Source organism: Anser anser (genome assembly GCF_964211835.1).
Source record: "Anser anser genome assembly, chromosome: 3".
Taxonomy (NCBI): Eukaryota; Metazoa; Chordata; class Aves; order Anseriformes; family Anatidae; genus Anser; species Anser anser.
This window is the reverse complement of record NC_139722.1, coordinates 102154226-102181845: the sequence shown is the minus strand read 5'-3', so window position 1 is coordinate 102181845 and position 27620 is coordinate 102154226. Positions and strand designations below refer to the sequence as shown.

The following is a 27620-nucleotide window of genomic DNA, read 5'->3' as shown; positions in this document are numbered from 1 at the left end:
GTTCAAAGCTGCAATTTTTGATAACTCAACTTCCAATTACCCACATAAACCCAAAACTGTTTTTGCATGGATAAAAAGCAAAATTAGTGTTACCTGTGAAACAAGCAAAAAGAAAAATTCTCTAGCTTACCAAACTATCTCATCCCAGACAAAAAAAATGAAGAATTTAATTAAGCTTCCAGTGTTTAAGGTATGCTGTTTTTGTTTTAAAACTTTTAATAAAATTCAGATAAAACTACATTTGAAACGCTAAATGTTTCGACTTCTTTCCAGGAGCATTTGGTTTGATTCTTTTATTTTGTTTCATTTTCTTGGGGTGGGGGAGAGGACTGCTCATGGGCTTGTTTATTATTATTATTATTATTATTATTATTATTATTGTTGTTGTTGTTGTTGTTGTTGTTGGATTGTTTTTGTGCTGTGTTTTTTTATTATTTTTTACCTTTTTGCTTCAAGTATAACAATTGTCTACTTTTAACCTTCATAACTTGTAAATCTCTACTTTTACATAGTTCTCAAACTACTCTGACAAGTTCTAAATACAATGGGTACAAATATTTTAAGACTACCTGTTCTACCATACCAAAAAAAATCGGGCATCTCATGTACTTTTTTAGACTTGCTATGTTCAAAGCTGCAAGGACACTTATATCTTCTAGCCTGCCTATAACAGACCATTTTATCTGGTTAACCATCACCAGAAGAAATTATCTTTCTCTCAGTTTCTGGTTATCACTGATGTCAATCCAAATGTATATATATATTTATAGATATATGAGAGAGAAATAAAATATAAAGATCAAGGGTTCCTAAAAATGTATTCAGTAACTTTGAGAAGAGTTGTACACTTTAGTGAAATAAAAGCAAAATCTACACACCACTTCATTGTTCTAACTATATCCCAAGGCAGAACTACCAAATGAGGCAGTCCTGTTTGCTCTCCAGATCCTAGCTGTTCATTCTCCTTTGATTCTTTCTCCTTGTGCCTGTGTTCAGGAGCTGTGCAGGAGCATAGAAAAGCTGTGGCACAGCAGGACAGCACAAATACTTTTGATAGTCTTGCTTGCTTATGAAGGTTTAAAGTGTGTTTGCTGAAGTACTGTTGCAGTTTTGGACATGGTACTATTTTATATGGTATACAATTTACTATGCTGAAATGTCTGGGCACAGATGAATTAATTTCAACACAAATGTAAGCTTTAATTAGACAGAATATCCTTGTTTTTTCAAGTTCGAGTCAGATCCTTATCATCACCTGAAAGTAGTCTTTTTTTTTTTTTGTGGCATACTATTTAGAACATTCAAGAGCATGTTAAGGGAGGAAAAAAAATGAATGCATACCCAGTCTACATAAATGTAAATTTATTCATAATCAAGAGTGGAATATTTTTCTATGGCATTTATCAAAGCAAATATCCTTATAAAGGTATTGTTATAAAATCAACAGTGTGCTTAAAACAAGGGACAATCTCATGCTTTTATATACATATTTTCAGGTTTGTTAGTGAACTGAATCTTCTCCATATTATCACAAAACCAAAAGCATTACTACAGAAATGCAATGAAAACACTGAGGTCTTTTAAAATATTTTGAATAAACAAACTGCTACGTTACAGTGAACTCTTTTCCTTTCTGGTATTTCCTTCTATGTATGGATTTTATGAAAAAAAACAAAGACTTTTGGTACAAAATATGAAAGGCCATCATTTTCAAATACATTAAACATTTTTTCACATGTTGGGGGCAGGCAACATTTTTAAGTCTTTCATATAGTTCTGGTCAATTCTTGACCAGAATCTTGACCAATTAACATTCAAGTTATCCCTGAAGAAAATGTGTATTTAAATTACATACACATTTTTGAGGGCCTGTTTTGAAACAAAAAGCACCTGTCTCTATTCAGGATAGCTCATCAGCCCTAGTTTCAGAAAGAAGAGGTTAAAAAGCAGGCACATGAACCATTATTTAAGGTGTTAACAAAATCGGAATCATTTTCACCATTTTACACCTCCATTACACATCTTTAAAACTTACAGCTAGTTTTATGAAGTATTCAGTACCCGGGAAAAGCTGCTGAATAGTAAAATCCAGAAAAAGTTCTGTGCTGTTATAGATTACATTCCACTTTGTAAAATTCTGCTCATTGTTAGTAATATAAAGTATATAGCGATCTAGAATTCCATTTACTTCTATTGGTTCATTCCATCTGCAAATAAAAGCAAAATATGATTAAGACCGAGAAAGATTCAAACCGTACTGAAAAAAAAAATGTAACTGGGACTTTGTGGATTTTATCTTAAGAATTGGAAAACATACTTGGGCAACCATAAAAATAAATCTAAGGCAAATACTCTAATGCAGTATTTGTACTCAGTAGATAAATGATTACAATAACGCACAAAGCAGGGGCTACAAAACGGGCATATCACCAGAACATTTCCTGCACTGAAGTTTGCAGAGGCTATGCCCATATGTAGGTTATACTGATTGCGTAAAGACAAAATGGAAATTAAGTTGGCAAGTGATAATCAGAAGGTGCACAGAACCACTAAACTAATCACTTCTATGCATTTAATCATAATAAATTTAATTTTATGTCACAAACCCTTCCCCTGATTGAACTCACTGGAATTCTTGAATAAACTGATGCACTATTGTGTTGTCAGGAAAAAAGAAATCCTTACTTACTGTACATATATTGTTCTAGAATCCAAAACTGTCAGGACCGGGGCATCTACATGAGACGGTGGCAGCTGTGCTGTAAACAAGGTGACCTGGGAACTGTTTGTACAGCCAGCAAGCGTGCAGGCAGTGAGCAGAAATTGGTGTGGCGTAAAAACTGCTAAATCTAGGGCAAAAAAAGAAAATGCAAATTTACTTTGCTTATTAATTTTATCTTGTTTCTCTGTAACTTTCAGAGGGTAGTTAATTCAGAAAATCAAGAGGAAGGGGAACCTATCTTTCTCAAATGTTACAGATTTGTCCCAGAACAGTGACAAGAAGTGTTTGTTGTTTAATATCAAATAACTGCAAATTTGGACTACTAACAGATCTAGGGAGGTCACTTTGGTTAAGATGGCCACATTGTACAGTACAGTTACACAGGAGACTCTTTGGTGTTACATACTATATTAATTTACTACAGTGGCAAATGATCACCCTTAACATGATTAAATCATATCAATTTAATGGAAAACAAGTATAGATTCACTAACAGATTGCATTTTTCTAAAAATGTGCTGTATGTTACACAAATGTCAAGCATTGATACACACAATGATTCACAATCATTTCGCAATTGCACTGCGCAATTTCACTTTAAGCATGAACACAAAGGAAGCTCTGAAGCTTACCGTTGCCACCACTCAGACTGGCCTGTTGTCTCCTATTTGTCCTCATCAAACATTTGTAATATAAATTTCAGTAAGAGACTTTTCTAATATTATAGGAAAACAACTGTTAAGTTGTTATTTATTATAAGTTAACTTGAGTTTCAATTACTGCAGAAAATGGTGAATAATCTTTGCTAAATAAATATTCCAAAAGATCTTTAGCTTCATATATTCTTTAGGAATCCTGTACTAATAAAGAATGTTTGTTAGAAAAATTATAGTAGGAGAGTAATTCAGACAGAATTTTCTAATCATTTTCATTCTCATTGCAATACAAATTGCAGATTTTAATGAGCAAATCTTTTAAGTAGGAATTTACAATTGAGATTTTGGCAACAGTATAGGGTGTACAAGTAAAATAAGTGTTATAAAAGCAAATTTTTAGTAAGCCAGTAAGCTCTGCAGTTTTGCTATACATAACAAATGCTAGTGTTTCTAGAAACAAATAATATCCAACTATCATTTTGTGCAAAATATTTGTGAGCACAAATTCAAAAATTGCACCTGGATGACAAAGGCATCACTAAAGCAGAAATACCATAGACCCAACTTCTTTCTCATTAGTTTTCCCCTCATCTAGTGTCCCCAGTCCCAACTGCAATGGAATTCCTCCTGATTTATTCCAGTCTTTGTAAGGACAGATGAATTCCTTCATTTTTATTGAAAACTCAGTTATCATTCAGCGGTATCCTTCCTATAAAGCACATGGCAAAATGTGAGTTAAAAAAAAAAAAAACACAACTGTTTTAACTTAAAAAAAAATCATCAAGGGGATGCCTGTAACACAGTGACATGTTTAATCAACATAATGGGTCTGATTCCACCAGGGTTAAGCAGTGCTTATGTGGGTGAGAGGGGGAAGGCACACTACAGAGCAGGTGCTCAAGCTGGCTCAGAAAGCAGAGAAAGCAAACTCCATACATTGCACCAACTGTGTTGCCCTCGTTAGTGTACACCATCCTGCATCCTTGCTTCCCCCCAGCTGCCATCAAGGAAACCACAAAAAGTATAGAGGAGGATGGAAAACTGCAAGATAAATCTCTGTACTCCATATTCTGGGTGGGTAAAAAAGTGACCAGAAGGAATTCAGTTTTAGAAATACCTGAATGAACAGCTGAAAGCTATCTGTGGCACCTATTTAATTTATATCCTTGTAAACAACGAATACACATTCCTCTGTTTAAGCTGACATTGTCTTGTGGAGCTACGCTTAGTGCGAATATAGCACAAGAGAAGGAAGAAGAGAAAGAGTGGATTTCTCCTCTTCCATTTGTTTACGGTAGATGACTCTTTTCATAGTACAGAGATTTGGGATGGCAGGAGAGAGGGATATTTTTCTCATCTTTAAGGAAAATCCTTCATCAACTAACTGCTTTTTTGAAAAAGTAGCTTGTACAGAAAAACCATGATTTGATGCACACTCTAGCTGATGAGACTACTTGCTTGAATAAGAGTTTCTGGAAGTACCTAGTTAAATATGAAGAGGGAGGAACTTGTTCAAGAATTAAGAGAATGGAAGATGGAAAATGTTTAAAAAAAAGGGGGGGGGGGGGGAACAGGACTTTATTATGTGTATCTCAGTCCCTGGAATGGAAAAGGCAAAAATACATGACAGGGAAATAGGAAAAAAATCAAAAGAATGGGAATAACATGGAATGGAAACACAAGACAAAAGAGCAGCAAAGTCCTTTGGGATCAATTCAAGAGGATGCTGAGAAAGGAAAGAAAGAGGAGAAGTTAACAACAAAAAAAAAAAGAATAAAAAGAGATAAAATATGGAAAAAGCCACATGTGACTAGGATCAAATGAGGTCTTTATTCCTCATCTTGATTTAAGAATGATGATTTATTTTGACTAATAAATGTTGAATAAACATTCAATGAAGTCTGAAAGATTTTGGTGTTATGAAGGGTAAAAAAAGGATGAAGTTAGGGGGAGCAGAAGAAAATACAGAAATGAGAAACTTAAGAATGTGACTCAAAGCATGAGCTTTGCCATCAATTAAAATCTCTCCATAGATTTCATCAAGGTTTGGATGAGCCTGCATATAGCAAAGGCTTTTTTTCCTAAAAACTTAGAACTAGAAACTGACAAACTGAATAATAAAAATCATATCAAATCATAATTGATTCAGTCATTTGTCACAATCTGATTTGGTAGATATTTTCCTGTTTAAAGTTCAAAGTGTTTCATAATGGATTAATGGACTCAAACTACAGATACGAACATGAATTTGAACGAGGAGGGAGGAGGTTCTTAAAACTACAAAGCTACTGTTTGTCAAGGTCCTCTAGCAACAATGCCTTGTTTTCCATTTGCTTGATTGCATGATTTGCATAAGATCAAATGTAGGCAGTTGTAGACATGAAAAACAGATCACTCAGACATTAGAAATGGATCCACAAGCATTATCTAGAAATGTGTTACAAGAAAATACATCACAGTGCATGGAAACCTCAGTGATTAATGTCAAACAAACTATAATTTACAATATAGAGCATGAATTATATGCTATTTTACAATTGATTTCATGCTGTTGCTGAAAGAATTTCATTGATCTCAATCTACAAAATGAACCAAATAAGCAGAGAATTATTTTCTTTGTAACTCACAGCAAAAAACTGTTGGTTTTTTTTATTATTATTATTATTTTACATTAGGAAACTAGAGACATTTTTTGCGTGATCATGTTATATTCTCATTTGTTCCTCCATTCCAGGCCCCTGTTTTACTTCAAAATAGTATCAAATGCTTCTTACTGCAATTTTCCAATAGCTACTCTCTTAAATTACTGATTTCTTTCCAAAACAAAGCTAAATTTAAAAATTACAGAGGTTTACTAAGAGAAGCCTAAAGTCAGGATTTTATCTTGTATTAATTTCTGGACCTAGAAGGGTACCAAAGGGCAAGCATAAAAGACACCTTCTAAGCAGGTACAGGATTCCCTCAAATCACTCTACTAAGGTAGCAGGTAGCCAGGAAAATAATTAATCATTTTTCACATCAAAAACAAAACAAAACAAGAAAACTAAAATAAAAAAACATGTATATTTTAAGACTGTAACTTACTCTAGATGATGCAAGGAATCTTCTACCTCAGAGGCAATACAAACAAACTAAATTCCTTTCTAGCTCATATGTCAGCAAGATAATTGCTAACTATAGTGGCTATCATTAAAATCGACATTTGCATACCACTATATTTATAATGTATGTGGAACTCCTCACACTAAGGCAGCTATTTAACTACAGTGGTTGGTATATATGCAGTTTCTAATAACCACCAACACAAGTTCTGATAGCACAATCAATGCATGAGACAGAAAGAATAAAGAATGACTCTGGATGGTCAATAAGAACACTCACTTTGCTTTGATCAAACTTAATGGGTAGTCTTTGAAAGATAATATGTTAACACCACGATGCTACTTTTAGCAGAGATTTTGCTGAGATGGAGAATAAAAACACAGCAGATAAAAATAAAGAAATTTGAGATTTAAGAACTTGATTCAAAACATGAACTTTACAGTCAAAGTGTTAGAGTACATCACAATTCAAAAATAACACAGTATTAATGTCTACAGTGTTTTAATTTATCTGTACTATACGGTATGCTGCATTTAGGTTTATAGCAGAAGAATCACATACCCTTCCTCCCTCTCCTCTTCCACTCTCCCTGATTTCAGGAACCTATTGTAAGGACGTACTGTCCTGGTGAGTGCTCAGCTGAAAAGTGACTTGTGTAAGGAACCCTACATAGTTTCTCTCAGGAAAACAATTGAGACAATAGCTATCCCACTGCTATATTCAAAGGAAAATAATACGACAGCACTGTAGCAAGGGATTGTTAGCAGCACAACAAAGCAAACCTGCTGCGAGTATGAAGATGAAAAACTTCCAAGGAATTCCAATCACCACGTTGTTCACATAGGTAGATTGTATGACTGCTTCAGCTCATCACTCACTTCCTTTCATTTTCTCTCTCATAGTCTGTTAAATTAACTCACAGTAACTTAATATTTAATTAGAAGGTAAACTCTTTGGGACCATAAATCCACATCACCAAGATACAACAATGCCCCCATTTGATTTTTATGCACTATTGTAAAAAAATCACAATCAGAGGAGATGCCAAGATTGTATTATCAGGCTTATTTCATAGGATATCGTTAGCAGTTCTTGCCCTTCCACCATTTTCTGAAAACAAGCAACAATTCACATATAACTTTCAGTATAGTATATTCTGCTTTCTGTATTTATAAAGCACCAGTCACTTAATTATATTGACCCTTGAAGAATCAGCACTAATGTACAACCTCCTTTGGGAAGGTTTTATACTAGTGCTGCATCTTTCTCACAGATCTCCTGAAGACTGTTCTAGTATTAGAATTAAAAGAATTTTGTGAAGCTACTAAAAACAAGGGCAAGGAATAAAGGAAGAGAAGACAAACACAGGAGCACAAATGATTATTTTCAGGAAGCGACATAAGTTGCTGTTCTGCTCTCTAACCAGGAAAGGTGTTGACGCAATGGCATATGGACTAAACAACTTTGCTTCTAGCTGGCCAATAAATGCTGTTTTAGAAGCTATTTAACTCAGCAATAAGTATTGCTGGTTTTCTAAATTTCTCATAAAGGAATAAATCCTCACTGGAGCTGAGGTTTATAAAAGAGTTCAGGTAAGATACAACCTCATTGCTGCATCTGGAGAATTAAAGAGCATAGCATAAAACTAGGTATTACACAGGAGCCCCCAAAAACATGACAGTCATGTGTTGGCCTGTGTAGAAAAAAAAATAAATAATTAAGAAGTCATATGTAAGAAGAAAAATGGAAAACCCTTCAGCACACAAGTGAAACAGAAGGATCTTTAATCATTTCAGTTTGCAATGATCTCAAAGAATTAATGCAGCTATTACATGCACGTGGTAGAGCCACAGTTACACTTTTGGAGAAGTGGTAGCTCCAAAATACTTAACTGTTTTAAATAGAACTATGTTTTACTAGAAAAGATGGAAAAGTCCCTTTTTTTTTTTTTTTCCACGTTTTCTAACAGTTTCTCTTAATTATGCACTTGTAACTTGTTACTGTTATGAGAAAAATCTTTCTACCATTTATCAGCCCAAACTCTTCTAATTCTGTGAGCCTAAACTCATCCCTCAAATACTACATTTTACTGTGATCAACTCACAAGGTCACATTAGTCTCTACTCCTGATCATTTCGTTTCTTTTCTTCTTTTTTTCTTGCTTAAACTATTAATTTTACCATTATCTTTGCAAGGTATATCACCCTTTTTTATTAAACATTTGTAGTATCTTTTTTTTAATTGCAAAGCTGGACTACAAGGATGCCAGTCTTTGATTTTAAAGCCAGGTCCCTGAGATAGTTACTACAGGTAACTCCAGACTTTGTTCTCACTCCCCAGTTAGGACACACTAGCTTGAAATGCTAAGGATGCTCAGATGAAGAAAACTCTACTCGTGGATTGCCACAGACCATATTGCTTAGGAAATGTGGAAGGGAAGCATCAGATTTAACATTTAAATTTCTCTTTCAATCACTTACCCCCAGTCAATCTATCCTCTGTGAGTGCAAAACCATCCCACATCCCTGAATGCAAGAGAATCATAGTGCCTGTGTGAAGCTCCTGGAACACTCCCTCAGCTAACATCCCTAAGCTGTTCCCTTGACCCATCATCATTAACCACCATCAGAAAAACATAGGGGCCTGGCTTTCGACTTTTCTTGCTGCCAGAATAACACACAGCCAATTAGTGCAAACATTCAGCATCAAAAGAGAGTAATGAACTTCCAAGTTACGTATTTGTTTACTGGAGTTAAAAACGTGCACTGTCTCCCTAGTTCACTCCAATTATAACAGCAGGACAAACACAGTAAGCCTGAAGGTCAAAGGGAGAAAAACTCTGATGAGGACAGAGCACGTTCCTTCTTACCAAGCACGTGAAGAGAAGTAATTGTGGTCATACCAATATCACTTTCTTAGTTTTATTTCTCTATTTGTCATTTATTTGCACATCAGGCTTCCTGACATAGACTCACTTTTAAGATTTAAATGCAAATTTCCATTCATGAATGCTTCCAGTCCAGTCATTGTATTGCTATCAGCTTGAAGGGGGTGGGGACTTGTTAGAATACATTACAAAAAACATGGTCTTTCAGTCAAAGTTAAGCTCAAAATATGTGAGAAATTAAAAAATATATATATATTTTGAACATTTTACCACTGTAGTAATGTCAGCTTAATGTTTTCAACTGGGAAATAAATTTGCACTAGGTAACTATGTTGCAATTCTGAATATCAGATACCTGGTGCTATAAAACTGGAACTACTCTGGAATCACATCAGTATGACCAAGAACCCATTGGCTCTCTAACAGAAGTACACCCTGTACTCCCAAGTAATTTTAATCTTGCTGCAGAGATAAAAACAAAATTCAGATTCACCTTACAGTTGGTGCTGAGTTAATTGTATCAGGTCAAGAAAACTGCCACTTTTACAACCCAGTAAGGAGCACATCTGAGTGTGCAGCTGTGGTAAGAGAAGCCAGTGAGATGGTAAGTTATATAAGAATATATGATAAGTAATACAGCAACTATTACTATCCATTTTCTATAAATCAATAGTGCAGCCTTATCAGGAAAAGCATATATTACAGACTGCAGAAATAAAGGTGGTCTGGAAAATGGCAATGAGAAAGCACAGGCATATAAACACTGTCTTAGGAAGACAGTAAGGAAAAAAAAATGAGAAAAGGAAACAAAGAAGATAACACACCATACACGTATATAAGTATGTAAGTGCTACATAGAAAAGCAATTAGGATCTTGTGTTCCCAAGAATTCCCCTTCCATAGTACAGGAAAAAAAAAAGGACATCCAATAAATTTAGAAAGTGCAATTTTCAGCTAAACTCACTGCACTTAAAATCATGGAACCTCTACTGCTGACAGGAAGATTCAGCTTTACCTGTATAAATCAAATTCTGGGGAGACACAGTAAATATCAACATTGCGCTTTTAAAACTATTTTAATTAGCATCATTGTAATTTGCAAATGTGAGGAACAGAGACCCTGCAAGATTTCTATAGTTCTCTTATCCAAAGCTACTTAGAACTCTGCAGCACTCTTTTATTACTATTATTATTATTATTATATTTAAGTTTTCTTGACTAAGCAAACAAAAACAGGGAGAGGAGGAAGGAAATTAATATCCAAAAGAAATATTTTCTTTGACTAAAAGAAAATCTACTAGTAGATTTTTACTTAATGAAATTGAATATGCACACTAAATCTCAAAATACCATTTAAACAAAATTATTGTTTTAATCAACAAAATATTCAACCTCCAAAAATTCATCAAGAAACTTAGGACAGGACACTCAGACCAGATATTGGAATCTAATCAAGAAAAATATGACAATAACTGCTCAAAGTGGTATCAGCTAGAGATTACAGATTATGAATTTATAACCCTTATTTAGCTATGATGTATTTTAAACCTCCATTATGGGTAACTTTTTCCACCGTTTTGCACAGTTCCAATGCAAAATGATTAGAGAACAATTCTCACCATCCAGGCAAGGCGTCATGTGATTTAAGAGTTTTGGCAGAAGAGATACTATTGCCTTCCCAGGACCAGAGCAGCTCTGTATATCTGAATTATGGTCAGAGAATAAAAGATTTTCCTAAAACATTACTGTAGTGCTTGAACAGGAATAGTGTGAGGACTCAGCTTCTGAGCACCACTCCTAGACAAGACATTTTGCAGTAAGTTAAATCTGTTGGAAGACTACAAAAGCTGAGCTAGTTTTCAGTCGGCTGCAGAATTATCAGCATTGTAAAATATACTGTACTCCTATCTGTTCTCCTCTGTCCTTACCAGAGGAATCAGCCCCAGCTGTTGAGTCATTGATATGGTCAACATGTAGTTGGTGTAAATTATTGAGACCTCTTTTTGCATTTATTTTTTAGTTCATTTGCTCTATATATTTTTTCAACGCATACATAGTAAAGGAGGAAAAAAAAATCCGTGAAAAGCCCAAAGTTTTTTTCAACTTGACATGTAGCACTACCCAGTCATGTTATGTAGTGTCAGTAATGTCATCAGATAACATAACTGCCACAATCTGATGTGATGCATTAAACTGGGATTACCAGAATAAATCATGTTTGTGGGTACACAGATCACAGGTGGTGCAGTCAGCAGCTCTGTATTATGGCATATCTATAGGATGTGCAGATTAGGATATAACATTCAGAGGCTTGTTCTCGTTTGTGAAGTGCTTTGCAACCATAACTCAATAGTAAGGAGCCACCAAACAGTTATAATAGCATAAACCATCATCAGGGAAAAATACAAATCGATCAGTGCCAGCGATATAAAAGAAAGAGCATGCATCTGTCCCCAGTCTCATAAATTCAGTGGTTGTTGCAGGCTTTTTCTGTATCCCACATGTAGTTTATTAATAACAATAACTATCATAAATAATAATAACTCAGAGTAGTTTATTTCAAGATGAATGTGCCTATTATCTGTTGGTCCTCTCCCTTATTTCTTACATCCTGTCTATATTCCTCCTGTAAATGGTAGGGAAGACTCAGTTTAATTTACTGTTTGAAGTTTATGCCCTCTAATTGGCAACAGAGTGCTATGCCAAGAAAGTTGTCTACATAGGCTCCCTGAAATATCTGCATATCTAAACTTGCATGTTAAGCTTGTACAAAGGAGGCATAGAATTTACATTTTACTGCATGTTATAAATAAGTAATAAGAACAGATTAGAATTATGCTTTTACGCCTACTAGTGAGAGAGAGATGCATAATTCACAAGTGGTGTGAATTAAGACTTTTGAATTTCACCCCAATCCTCTCCCGCTTCAATCTTGTGCATGTAGTACATGGTATATTTTTCAGTCCCACTGCTCCACAAAGGCGTGTGTTTGTTTTCCCTCCTTAGCCTTAGATTTTGTAAGTGCCACTCCCTTTTTTTTTTCTTGCAAAAAAACAACAGACACTATATCTTAGTATTCATGGTTGGGAATCTCTTCGCTTTGTTACAGTATTGGTGTCATCTTTTCCAGTTTGCTTACTATACTCAGGGACATGACTGTAAGAGGCAGACGTTAACTCTCAGTGCTTTCAGAACGTGCCAGAATAAACTGAATTTTTCAACATCAAAGAGAACACAGAACTCACAAATGGACCTTTGTTACACTGTAGTCAGCATGACATACTGCACCTCTAGTTGGGTCTCCTTAAAGAGAGTATTTCAAGGTAATCTCTAAGCCCATTCACATCTCCACCTTCTCTGCCAAAGTCTGCAAACTAAAGCCTATTGTGACCACAATTTATATGACGTCACATGTGGGCCACGGATTTTGCAGAACCTGCTGCTTCCACCACAGTAATTCTACCTCTAAAAGCACTCTGTTACCTGGTGATAAGGTATAGGAACAAGAAATGATCTGAGTCTAGTTACTTGAATCTAGTTGATTGAACCTAGTTACTTTAATGTATTTTTGTTCTCTGGATGAAGCACTACTGTGCTGATTAACGTACCTCCCAAAGAGGCATCAGAGGCATCACTAGGGGCAGACCCTACAGTGAAAGAAATCTTCTTATAATGTCTCCAAACCATTTCAAACTGAAGCTGTTTTTTTTTTTTTTTTCCTCCTCTATTCTGCGTGCAAATATTTTTAATTATGCTCTAGCTTTATCTGCCACCTGTTTATTCTGCCTCCATCTCTGTCATGCAACCTGTTTTCATAGTTAAGCTAAGATGTCTCTCTCTTTTTTTGGTAACCTTCATTCTGATTTATTTATCTTTTGCTTTCTTCAGTGTACCTCACTTTATTCTTAGTTTTCCTTGACAAACATTCTATGTACTTTGCCTGTAAACTTAGGAGAAAGACTTCAATTATACATGTATTTTAATTCCCAGTACAATTTAACATTTTCACAATTAATTTGCAACAATGGTATTAAACCCCAATAGCTATTACCTCAAAACTCAAAACATGTTATTTGAAACAAAAAAAAATACTTTTACCCTAACTTTTAAGAAAAGCAACAGGCACCACAATTATTTAGATATGTAGGAGATCATTCTTACCTTTGAGTGAATGAAAAGGCTAGAACTCCAGCTCATGAAAACACAAGGACATTCTTGCCAATTACATTAAATTATTATTCCTTGATCAGAAAAAAAACATGTAACAATATTAAAGTAATCATAGGTAAGCTCCAAAGTTGAAGTCAGTATGAAATTTGACTTTCAGAAGAAAGCTAACCCATTTTGTACCAACATGGGTTACTTTCAACAATTGATAATTTCCTTCCTTTACGAAATTTCTCCTGCAACAGACCGAAGAAACTTTCACCACTTATGTGTCAATTGTATGAACCCAACTAGTCTACACAATGATCCTGGACAGATGAGCAAGACCATCATGAGGACTCAGAAGCTCCTAATAAACCAGATTATCTAGTTACATCTGAATAAACTTTTCCACTGCATAATTCTAACAAAGGGGATGCAAAACTATTCACCCACTATTTTATCAAGAAGGCATTCAAATGTTGTCTGAGCTTCCACAAACATGCACATAAACTTCCAAATGAGGAATATTCATTTTCATCCTATATGTATTTTGTAATACAGAAATAAATAGCAATTAATTCAAAATACTGTACAGATGTCTTGATTTCAAGATCTTGTTTGTCTGGTCTGAACACAAAACCTACGTTTAAACATACTGTGTTTTAGCTGCCCCTACTGTCTATTCAGAACTGATTACAACTCAGATTTACACTGGCTAGAAAAAAAATATATAATAAAAATATTAAAAGTCTTCCCCAATATATTTGTGTAAAAATGTATATATTTATGCATCTCTATTGATGGAAACCACAAATCTTCACAGAAAGAACACAGAAGCTTATTGATTAAATTGATGAAATCACAAACTAAAATTATAAATTGCTAACGATAAACTTCCAGATACCAAAAACTGGCAGCATATTATCAGTGTAAAAATCACTTATACTTTTGCATGTGCAGACCATGAGCAGTGCCTCTCCTTACCAAAATGATTGAACAGCACTGTTCTGAAATTAGAAATCCAGATGCTTATTTACATGTAGCCATAAACATAACTAGATGCACAGAAAAAAAATCAAGATATGCATACTGCACATGTGTCTTACAATAAAGAAATGTGGTATATCCAACAGCAGCCATTACTAGAACAGTAACGATGTTTCTCATCCACACTTGCATTCATCTTAATTCCATGAGGATAAGCATTACTTAAAGTACACTAATCTGATGTTCTTCTTATATGTTTAGACTTATGTTCACTTAAATATTTTTGGCCATGCACTAGTTACTCTCCTGGTAACACATCACTGTGATTTCTACTCTATTTATAGAATAAAAAACAGGAAAATGTAGAGGGAAAAAAAAAGAGAGAGAGAGAGAGAGAGAAAATCCCCACCAGTTTTCAAACTAAAATTTATGTAAAAAGCTTCAGTCAGAAATAGACTGTCATAAAAATACAGTATTTCACGGAAGACTAGTGTAAAGCATGATGGAGTTCAGTACTTACTAAAAGGTTATTAGGCTTTATGTAAACAATTAAGGTGATCAGTGTTGAAGCCTCGGTTAGATATCTGGCAGCAATTCAAGAGGAAAAGAAGGATCCCAGAATGCCTTTCATGCTTTTTATGACATGACATGCTTTGCATACCTAACTTAGGAGGACAGGGAAACAGATTTTGAAAGTACAAGAATCTTCCTTCAATCATTCCGACCATCAAATATTTTTAAAATCAAACTTGAATCAATACTCAAAATACTCAAAGATCTGGACCTACAGTAATAGAAAAAGACATCAATTGATGAAGCATTTTATTAATGTCAGTTGAGGGAAGTTGCTTTCAAATTAATTGAAATAACAAGGCAAAAACATAAGCAAATGTCAAAGATTCACCTTTCATAAAACTGCTTCATTATAGCATTTTTTTTCAATTACTAACTTGCTAAAAATGTTTAATAATGGCTAATGACTCAACACCCACATGATCATTCAGTTAGTATAACTAAGGAAAAGACGAACTCCTGGCTGGGGACCTTCAGGAAGTGTTACTGTGGTGTTACCTGACTATACTTTGTCACCATTTATTAATATCCTATTAGTGATAGTGGGAGGTGCAAATTAAAGAGCAATACATGTACTGCTCAGACAGAATAACTATCACAACTGATAAACACGTAATAGCAGCATAGAAGAAAGTATCTGTCTTAAAAGAAACAGTGTTTGGTAGTTAGGAGACCAAATAGTCCTAAATGAGCAAGGAGAAATATGAGCATGTTTTCTGTGGCATAGGGAAAATGCTATAGAGAATCTTCATCACGCAGCTTATAATATCAAAAAGGCCACCCCACTCCTTCCAAGCCTATTAAGTTAGAGATAAGTGAGATAGATCCCTATGAATGGATATCAAGAGATAGCAGCATGTTTGGCCTTAGTCCATCTCTGCAAGACACATCACATCTTTATTTACATGAGGCCAGCATTGCCTGAAACTAAACATAAACCATTTACTGAGGGTGCAAAAATGATCCTGGCAAAAAAATCTCTTGGGAAAATAGAGATGCTTTTCTTTATCTATAAACATATGATTTGTAAATTGAACAAAAAACCTTGCAGTTTCTGATGCTCTTCTAAGTTACTTTCTTTAATTAAGGTGTGATTGAATGAAATCTTGACTTAAACTATATGCTCATGGATCTATTTTATCAGCAAAATTGAAAACAGAACAGAAGCCACCACTTTCCTTTAACCAGCTTCAGACAAATTATAACTGCCATACATGCTGAAGAAAATAAGTTCCCTCAAAAAGTATTTCAGGCTATGAGCACAACCTGACCAAGAAAGCATATTCAAGTTCTTAGAAATCCAAGAAGACCTCTCAGTATTTAAGAGGAAACAAGGGTCACTGTGCGACAACTGCTTATAAAGAGGTCATGTCATATAATAGGGCCCCACATGAAGTTCTTACTGATGAAAGAATGCAGAAAAACAGATTGCACCTTTCAGAAATCCCAGAGGAAAGCAGAAGATATAAATGACATTAGACCAATTTGCCCAAGAAAGGGTCACACAGGCAAACGTGGCAAAATAAGAATTGGCTGTTGACTGCCGGGATGAAGTCTTGAGAAGACCTGAAAATCCACATGACAGTGCAGAACAGCAGAATACCTCCAAGATGATAATGTGTGGATGGCAAGCTCTTCCACTTGCTATAATAAAAATGAAGAAATATATAAGTAAATAGGTCATACTTAATTTTTACAAACAGAACTCAAAAAACACTTGATTTAAATCTATCCTTCTCAGTACACATGGTCTTTTGAAGTGATCTCAGCATCCTTAACTCTAGTAATTGACATCTACTTCTGACACCTAATTCTGAAGACGTTCTGAATAATTCTGAACAATCTGGGATGTTAACATTTTAAATTTGTTTATTTGGTTTTAATTCTTGTAAAGGAATTTAGACAAGCCTTGAAATCAATGCTTTTCTTCTCTTTGTTTAGAAAACAGAGCCCATAGTCAGGGCTACCAGAACTGAAAAGAGGGAGAAGAAAGAAAGAAAGAAAGAAAGAAAGAAAGAAAAAGAAAGAAAGAAAGAAAGAAAGAAAGAAAGAAAGAAAGAAAGAGAAAGAGAGAGAAAAAAAAGAAAGAAAGAAAGAAAGAAAGAAAAAAAGAAAGAAAGAAAGAAAGAAAGAAAGAAAGAAAGAAAGAAAGAAAGAAAGAAAGAAAGAAAGAAAGAAAGAAAGAAAGAAAGAAAGAAAAGAAAAAAGAATTCTCCCTATTCTACAGCTATCAGATTTGGAGAAGCTATTTGCTCCAGTTTGCATTGGTACCTGCAGAAGATTGGGAGGTACCAATCTTTCATTTTATAATTTGTGTTGCATTTTAATTTTTAGAAAGTGGTACTCAAGCAACCTGAGAGCTCAGCAATTCCAGCAGGGTTAGCGTGAGTTCTCTCCTGGCTTGCTGTGTTACCCAAATCTGATCAAAGGACAAGGACTCCAGAAGCTTGTCCAGCTGTGGTTTTATAATGACACCATTAGGTTTTGCTCTATAATCAAGGTCCCTAAAAGTCTGTGTAGCTTCAGGCTTAATATCTGCGACAAGGTTAACTGAAATCTGCAGCAAGGATAACTACTTTAGCAGATTGTATCAGCAGGAAATATTTAAACACTATTTAAAAGGATTTTAAATAAGCAGATTTTATTTAACACTGCACTAATGCACTGCAATAGAAAATGATACAACAGAGCTGCTACAAATAAACATAATGCTTTTACCCTTACCCCACCACCCCCCTTCTAAATTCCCCAGATCTGTATTATTAAGTCCAATGAGTGCAGCAGATCTTTCTGTCTGAAGCTGAAATACAGGGATGCCAGACTTTAGACAGCCCATTTGCCCTTTGGTTTTGTGCCTGCTGAATCTGCATTCTGGGTCTGCAGAATTAATTACGATAGTACCGGTCACTGGCAATGTCACTGTTGCCAATTCAGGTGTATCAAATATGCTTTCTTATACACCTACAACTTTTAGAGGAAGGCAGCTTCTTCTAGAAGACTGGTGTGCTCTGCCCTCTAGTGCTAGGTGCACCAATATATGTTTACTTAAATGCATAATTGGGCCAGAATAAAACCTGCAGAAGTAGGTGTTCTTTTTATGTCATCCTGTTTCTATATGCCTTATCACCTGGTTATCATATTAAGTCAGATTTAAGTGATGGGCCTGAAACTTTAGCAAGAACATGCAAATAAAAGGCCCTGTGTCATATCTTGTTGGGTCACATGCAAGACATTTCAGATAACCAATTCAAACTGTTAAAAATTGAAGACTTTTCATTGCCTACAATAGCGTTAAATAAGTCTCTGCTTCACAGATAACTGAGGAATTCTGAAATTCAGAGTTAGAATATGCATAAATCTGTCACCAATGTTGTATTGGACAGCAAACCACTCTTTCCAAAACATTCTAGTAAAAGAACAGACATGGTTCACTTGGTGTATATATATGTATTACACTGCAACCTAGAAGATGGGAAATAAACTCATGCTAGAGGACTACAGAATTTTTAATTTTTTTGTCCTTCAAGGCAAAAACTGTCTCTTTCATCTTCAAGTAGGACCTAAACCAAAGGAACACAAATCCTTAGGGTTGGAAATTGGTGTTTTCAAAGATTGCTGTACCTCTGAACTATTTGAATAGTAACCATGAGAATGACATCTTAACCTAACATAATAAGTGTTTTCTTCTCAGTGAAACAGATTCTTGCAATTAACCTCTACATATAATTCCAAGAATTTTCTCCTATTCAAGTTGCTTTACTTTACAGTTAGTACAACATTGATATTACGATGGATTTTGCTTTTATTATAATGACCTTTCATTTAAAATAAGCAGTAGCCATAGGGATAAAAAGCACAAAAAATAATAATTCTTCAATAAAATGTATTGTGTGCATGGCTACAGTGTATTACTATAATTACTACAGGTTTATAGCAACATGAAAAAATACAGGTACTAATTTGGGGTTCTCCCATTTTTTAAGTTCAGATACATTAAGCATGTTTTCACAGTTGTCAAACATCTGCTTCTTCCTCAGAGAAAAACAAAGCTCCCATTTTATCCTGGTTTTCTAGGATCAGCCTTTCCACATTCAAGTCAAATAACAATTTGAATAAGCTAAAGCTTAGTTTGTGTTCTTAGACTAAATTGTAAAGACTTTTCCAAGGCTCACTTTAATATTTTACCCAGAAACCTACAGCTTGTCACAGTAATCACATTTATTTATTTATTTTTAAGTCTTGGGGATGTAATTTAGGGTAACTCTATACAACTTTAACTCAGCTGAGGATCTGCCCGTGTAGATTATAGGATCCCTTTCCTGAAATACTGAAAATTATCTTCTCAGGTTGGCAGAGAAAAATAAGTTTCATACATCTGAGTGGTAAAAGAGTCATGATGAGAACCATTAGAATCTGCCAGGAAAATTCTAGTACTGCAAAAAATGCAGACATCCTCAATTCCAAGTTCTGTGCAAAAATAGATTATATATATTCATAAAGTTATCTACGAAGTTGTTTTCCTTTGTAAACTGGTTAGATAATGCACACTTTTTCTTAGTCTGTCAAATGTGCAACATTTAAGAATAGAGGACCATTTTGACTCATATTTTTTTCTAAAGTTTCTTAGCAATAATTATATTGATAATATTAACATATTAGCTATATACATATTAGATATCTCTAGCAATATCAAAATATCAATGTTATTTAGGTCACATCTGGTCATTACTGTCTCTACTTATACTAAAGCTTTCTTCATTTTAGATGGTATTGGCACGACCAGCTTAGGCCACTGCCATCTTTTCAGTATAAAACCCACCATGTTTTCTCTTTCATCTAAGCAGGTGGGAGATTTCTGAGACCAAGTTAAAGAAAAAAAAGAGAGAATAAAGAATATCTTGCTTAAGTTTAAAAATACTAAAAAACGTTAAATTAAGAGAGCTCCACAATTCAAAGTAGAAACTTCAGTTTTGTCTGTAAGTGTTTGGATGAGTCAAAAAAGTATCTTTTCCCTTCCGCAGGAAAAATAAACTCAAGTTTTTTGTAAAATCAAAAGCTTTTTGAAGATCAGTGTCCATGTATTAAGAGAGTTTTGAAGGTAACTCTAAAAGTTATTCCATCTCCTCACTGCTGCTAGCTCGTCTCCACAGAACAGGAAGGTACATAGGTTTGGAGGGCAGACACTCGCTGCTTTTCCTGGGCTGCAGCTGTTCTTGGTTATGCTCAGTCTGCACTCTCAGACAAAAGAACTGAAAGCATGAAAACAGGGGGCTGGATTCAGTAAGCCTATATTCCACCTGAAGATCTCTGAAGGCCGCTACCGACAGGAAATATTAGGCTTCACTGGGATTCAGGATGTGAAATAGCACCCAGATTACATGAGAAAATACCACATAAGGCAAAAGCAGAAGAAAACAGTTCACAAAAGAGTTGTGGTACAAGGGCTAGCTAAATTTCAGTGCTTTATTACTCATAACAAAGAAACTGAATTTGTCGATATGGGGAAAATATTTAAAGGCATTAATGGATGATGGATGCCTAATGGATGCCCCTTTTCAACATGGTAAAGTGGACATTTGCCATATGTGCTTTTAAAGGGCTTCCCTTTTAATTATAGCTCAACCCCTAGAGAAGACAAACACTTGGATTTCCATGAAAATCAATGAGTATTTCAAGCCCTCAACAACTGTCAACAGCAGAAACTACGCTAACAATATATTTGTGATTATGGTGTTGAAAAAAATATATCTCTCAGGTTATGGATTAATTAAAATGAGCGTAAACTGATTATACTTTCCATGGTCTGAATTGAGAGACAGTGAAGCACTAATTTTTAGACAGAACAGATGCCTTCCCAAAAAGAAAGGACTTAAAACAAAACCAAACATTTCAATAAATACAGGACTTCAAAAAACACTGAGAGAATTTATGACTTTCTGGTATAAACAAAGTCAGGAACTCATCTGTATATTTATTAAATTAGGAATATCATTTTGTTGAATGAATAAGGAATGTGCCAGAGAATGAATTTTGTCTCTCTCTTTAGGGTCATTAATGTATTATGTTGTGGCAGTAAGTCACCAGCACCACTAGCATAAATGCTGAAAGGCTAAAATACCAAAAAAGCAGGAAGGAGATGTGTATAACACTGGAATGTCAAAAGCCCCTATTTTCTACTATATAGATGTAGCTCTCGCAGGAAAAAAAAAAAAAAAAGTTATACCTCTTTTACTTGTAGCCTGCAAAGAAAATATTGGGCTCTATAAGGAAGCAAAAATGGTTCAACTTAAACATATACACACATCTAGGCAAGCTCTTGAATTGACCTGATTCAGAGTGACTGGGATTTCTACTGACCCAAATCCCAGCATGCTGGCTCACTTCTTCCCCCTCAGGCAGTGAGAAACTAGCAGCTAAATAAACTGGATCCAAAGAAAATAGTCTGATCTCTTTGCCATGTCCATAATCGGGGATGAGAGTGGCTACTGCACAGGGCAATATGACTTGATTCACTAGCCTTATTTTCAAGGGAAACACTACAAGTCTAGATGAAAAGCTGGGAAGAAGATGGAAAGAAATCGTGTCCTAATGAACACCAGCATACTGGGGGGAAAGCTGTGATTCCAACTTGAAGAGACTTGCCCTTCTTGGAGGGGCTGGAATTGAAAGCCAGGCTGTGTGATGGCCAATGCAATTGCCTTCACTGGGTCCGATTCTGCCAGACTAGCTCTGTGAGCGGATTCCAGGACATTTCCTGCTGTAACTATGGTTCAGGGATTTAAATTGTTCCTTTCTTTTACACAGAGGATTGGTTGGAAATAAGCAAGATTCTCTGTTCACTTTATAACTTATGTCTGCCTAAAAAGTTAATTGCAATCAAAGTTATAAAATGCTCAATAGGACCAAAACCATCAAAATTGCACTAGAAAAAATATAAGTCATTTCTAGACACAAGCAACAAAAGCTCTTCTAGGTAGCTTATGAACCAGATGACTTTTCCTTAGAATAGTTTAGCTGAATATAACCTGCAATAGTTGACAAATCTCCATGTCATCATTCAAGACTTAGAGATAAGACATCAGAAATCAGAAATGTAATTCATCCTTTTCAAAATTTTTGAAGGACATCCAGGAAAGTTATTTGAATGTAATTTCTTAATAAGCATTCATTTCAGCTATGGGCCAGAATACAATCCAACTAGAACATAAAACCAACCAAACACAATGTATTATGGTGAGCATTTCCCCAAATGTTTTACATTCTTTGCCAATTTGTAACCAGCTGAGAATTAACACACCAGCAAAACTACCTGTGATGAACATTCAATAATGATTTTAATAAGATTGGAAGTACAACCATTTCCACTTCAAAATTCTTAAGAATAGTGTTATGGGATGGCCATAAGAGATTAATGGATATCTTGCAAAAAAAAAAAAAAAAAAGATAAATTGCACTACTGGAATACCAGAAAGCTGGGTGTATGGGGGAGAAATTAATTGAACCTATACTTTTGATAAATATTTTTTTTTCAGAAGAAAAATGTATACTAGTTTGAGCTGTCATTATGCTAACCTATACCCTATTTTTCATATTATTAGTAATACATAATGTGGTAGTTTATATTCAAAAATAAAACCAGAATGTATACACCTCATGTATTTATCCAGAAATACACTAAGGTTACTATGGTTACGAAAAATCCATTACCTTTGAATACAGAATGAAAAAGTTTGACTTAAAGTGTGCACTATTTATTACAGCGATCATCAACAGCCTTCAGGATGTTCTCTAACTGGATTCATTTTTCAGTGTCAAAACTGACCCACCACACCAGTAGCTTATGGCCTGTGCAAGGCAAAGAAATTTGAACTATATGAATTTTTAAATATGTTTCATACTAACTGAAGATGAAGAATAGCTTTGAATTTTAAGGCCTTACATTTAAAAAAGAGTAGGGTCTTGATACCCTTTTTCCCCCAAGTTGTCCAATATAAAATGTTTTAATTTTACTTGTACTTTTTGCCATATTCAACTTCTGACAGGTTCAGAATAGTACTTTGTTTTGCTATGATACTTCCAGTTAAGTTTGTGTGTGTTTGTGCAATATGAACAATCTCAGTCCAAACAAATAGCTTGGATATTTAATTAGCTATAACAATAATTATTTTAAAATAGGAAGTCAGATGATCACACTTCACTGTACTGCAAAATAACGGTCATATAGGTTCCATTTAATAGTTTAATAGTACTGATATAACTTGGTCATTGACACACTCTATACCTGTTATTGGTAGACTACTTTGTTTAGGCTTTTAACAAGCAAGCTAAACATGGACAGTTCAGGAAAGCAACATAATGGCTCTCTAATTAAGAACATCCACGGACAACAATGAGAAAAAATATTAAATCTGTACATTATTTCTTGTCTCCAATAGCTCAGAGATAACTTGTTTTGAGAGCTGGATGCTACAAGATGAAAAAGCTGTAAAACTACCAAAAACTTGACTGAGGTCCTGTGAAAGAGGATAACACAGAACAGGATTTAGATAATCCATGACAATATTAATCTTTGAGAGTCCCAGCAGAGAGTTCTATGAAGAATTCTCTAACAAATGGAACCCATTGTGGTTTAAAGTGCATCCAGGTAATTTTTAATTTATTTTGCTTTTTTTATCTGAAATGCTTTAATTTCAGCAGGTAATACTTTGCCTGAAGTGCCTCTTGGTCATTTTTCACCGGAAATAACAGTTAGTGTTCACAAAGGACCTGCAGGGAGGATGAACGTTAGCACGAGAGGCTGTTAACAGGGTCAATATGGGAGCAGAAGAATTGCATAATTTCAACCTAAATGGGAAAATGTCTTGACACCAAAGCACTAATGACGTCACTATCATCATGCTAGTAGAGATGTCAACTTCACAGTTTGGTCCAAACAGCTTAAATTTTTTATATAGCCTGATTTCTGGCTTCCTCCACAATCAACTGGAATAATAACAATAGACTTTCTAAATAGGGTAACTGAGAGATGGCACACAACTAGTTCACATTTTAATTTTGCCTTATTGAAAGTGCAGTTCAGCACAGCTGATTCTAGGCAATATGTTATAAAAACCAGGAGGAAGAGTAATACAGTCATGGATGCAAAATTTAGAAGGCGTCAGATATACAATTATTCACAGCAACTATGAGACATCCGTCTGATATGCTACCTAGCATAGAACTCACCTTTTACAACATATTTGGTCCCATTTCCAAAATAAATTGGTATCCCATTCATATATAAAATATATTGTGTAATAATACCATTTGGTGTTTTTGGAGGGCTCCAACTCATCAGCAAGAATGTGGGAAAGGATATTGCTGTGGCTGGTTGCACATCTTCAGGGGCTGGTGAAAAAATATACTACATTTATATTATATATATTATATATCATCATATTGTATCATACATTATATCTTATCACGCAAAGTGAGAAAAAGTGGGAAAGAGAGGGAGTGAGGGAAGGGAGTCTTAGCCATGCTCCTAAGACTTCACAAAGATAACTCAGAGAACAGATATAAAATTACTACAGGTCTGCTGTATTTTTAGCTTTCCACAAATCATAAATTATTTTAGTGAACCAGAATGATTTTCAGACAAGTTGAAATTTCTAGAGATTTTATGCTTTCGAGATATCACCATTTTGAAAACACTCCTATCACCTGTGAGGTGCCCTTGGAAACACAAACTTTTAGAAAAGATAAACTCTTTACTTTTTAGAAAAAATAATTTTGCCTGTGTATTTTTCCAGATAGATAACTGTAAGCATGGGGAGGGGTACATTATTTTTTTATGGACTTTTTTTTTTTTTAAATACAAGTTAATTTCTCTTCATGTTTTTCATTTGTAACTACAGTGATTATTTTTTTCTAATCACAAATGCAGATGCATTATTCTTATGCGCTACACATTCCTTCAGACTTTTCATAATTCAATACACTTAGTAACACTTGTTTAGCATGGATTTTATGTATATAATATACTGTAAGTTGGCAATGGATAATAATTTAAAAGCTGAGTTCTCTCCCCGTTTCAATGAGTTATATGCTAGAAGCACAAGCAATCCCACTGAATATCGCAAGGGGAGCAGAACTCGGCCCTTAGTCTGGGAGGAATATCTTGTAATTTACAAGCTCTGTGCTAGCAATTTAAAACAATAACTAGCAGTGGCTGGCAATGTGAAAACAATATAAAGTAATGAATGTTTCAATAGGGAAACAGGGATAGCTGGAGGGTGTGATATGGTGTCTGTCTTCTGTATCATCAATTTATTGTTACTAAGAGCATGCAACAAGAGCATCCAAAAATAGAAATTCCACACATTGACTTTTTGTTCAGTTCTTCTGAGGGATAAAACACATGTTCCCCGTGGCTTTATTTGATCACCGGAAAAAAAAATAAAAAAAATCTATTCTTGCATAAACCTTCCCAGTATGGCAGCACATCTGAAAACAGTGAATGTTTTCTGAAACATATAGAATTCCTGGTTTAGCAAGCACACTCACTAAGCTGAGGACAAGAAGACGTACGCAGTTGTGCTTTTTGTTGTTGTCGTTTTGGTTTTAATTACTATATTACACCAGAAAGAAATATAGAGCACTAAATAAATGTTAACATCACAGGGTCCATTAACTATTTGGCTGTCAGAAGCTATACATTCCCTTTTCTAATGCCACCAGACAAACTTGGTCAGTTTATTTAGAACTTCCAAGAGGTGATACTGGGTTTGATTTGAATGGTGCTGCTGGCAGTTTTCAACATGTTCACATCAAAATCATGTTCTAGAGATGTTAGACAGGAATACTCAGGACTGTCCTCATCAGGAGAACACCTTCCACAATTCCTGCTCTAGCAGCAGTTCAACACTCTACCATTCTTCTGATCATTATGGTTGTAATTCACACAACTTCATGCTAAAATGTTATTTGGTTTATTCATACATAATTATTACCTAGTTTAAAAGAGAAAATACAGCAAAGAGCCTTGTTAAAAGTTCAGCACTGTGAGAGTTACTAGATAGGACTGTGGGAGGAAGGAACTTTTGAAAACTACTCAACATCATGGAAGATTAAACACTTCCTACAGATACAAGTCAAAGTCTTTTACTATTCTACCAGTGCAAATTTGGAGTAACTGGTTTTAACTGGATTAACTTTAGGATGACGGAACCCGGAGGAGGATCTGACTTGGACTTTATGTTTAATTGAGAATGGAGTTAGGCATGTCACAGATCTTTTGGGACATTTGCTCCCATAATTGATTTGCATTACGCATTAGGCTAGTCTCTAAAGATGGAACTAAATGTTCTTTCTTCCTGCTGTAGTTCTCAATCCAGTCTTAGAAAACATTAGTTTATACTCACAACCTTTAAGTTTGAGCCCAAAAACATATAAAAGAGTTAAGGAAAGAGAGAAAAACTGAAAAGTGATTAATAAATAACTCAATCGGCATTTGGAAGTTTCATCACACTGAAGTAATTGTTGCCTATTGCTGGTGTTTAGCAGTTAAAAGAAACCATGGAAATCAACCGTTTGATTCTCAATTTCATACTGTGCCATACAATCAATTCTTTTTAGTCAGACTGTCTCTAGATTTACTTCTGAGCCCTAGTAAAATGAGGAAGCTTTCATTAATCTTTCAGATGCTTCATATTAATGACAAGGCTCTTGCATGAACAATGTAACAGCAATTAAAAAGCCCATTAATCTGCATTACAGCTATTAAAGATGCATGTCATTAAAGGGTATGGAGTTTGATTCATTTTCGCACCCCCCCAAAAAATGGAGCAATTATGGTCTGGCAATGCACTTTGTCATCAAATTAGGTTGGGGTTTTCCAGCAAATGGCTTTGCAGCATTTAGCTCTTCTCCTGTTTTATTATTCATGACTGAAATGTGGAAGTCAAGACCTTTGAAATTACTTTACCTTCTTGTGGAGTGGAGATGTTCAATGCATGCAAGCTCTCAGTACAGCCAGCCAAAGTGCAAGCAGTTAGGGTTACAGTATAGTTTGTGAAAGGATGCAAGCCTGTCAATATGCCTGCAACAGAAGAAAGCAAGGTGTTATGCATGTATAGCCTACAGACTGATTACATACATGAAGAGAAGTAAAATAGAAAATTTTTCTGTTACAGGCATTCACAGCTAGAGGTAGAAGAGAAAAAAGATTTTAAGGTTTCATTCACATCATGCCACAATGTAAATTTTGCAAAATATATTAAGAGAAAATTATGTTTTATTTCATTCTTAATACTTACGATGCAAATAAGTTTCTTTATTTATTCTCACTGTGACAAACACAACTTCAAGACTGAGATGCACATTTTAATATAACAATGACAATAAATTCAAGTGTTTTTTTTTCTTAGCACCTGCTTCACCAAGTTTTTTCAGTTATTGACTTATTTTCTAACAGTTTTTCAGCCTCCCAGAACATTTTTTTTTTTAATGCCTCCTTTCCAATGTTGCCCCTAACTATTCATCTATAAACTCAAATTTCTTTTTT

At 34.9% G+C, this 27620-nt stretch overlaps 1 protein-coding gene across 1 annotated transcript in view; it reads right to left on the bottom strand.

Annotated features, from left to right (window-relative positions):
* Positions 1-27620, bottom strand: part of USH2A (usherin) — a 416419-nt gene that overhangs the window by 191423 nt on the left and 197376 nt on the right. Inside the window, exons 31-34 of the mRNA XM_083828188.1 lie at positions 27042-27155; positions 24302-24463; positions 2690-2849; positions 2036-2207 (exon numbers count right to left, since the gene is read on the bottom strand). Of these exons, the coding sequence (XP_083684314.1) occupies positions 2036-2207; positions 2690-2849; positions 24302-24463; positions 27042-27155 (608 nt within the window). The remainder of the gene's footprint in view (positions 1-2035; positions 2208-2689; positions 2850-24301; positions 24464-27041; positions 27156-27620) is intronic.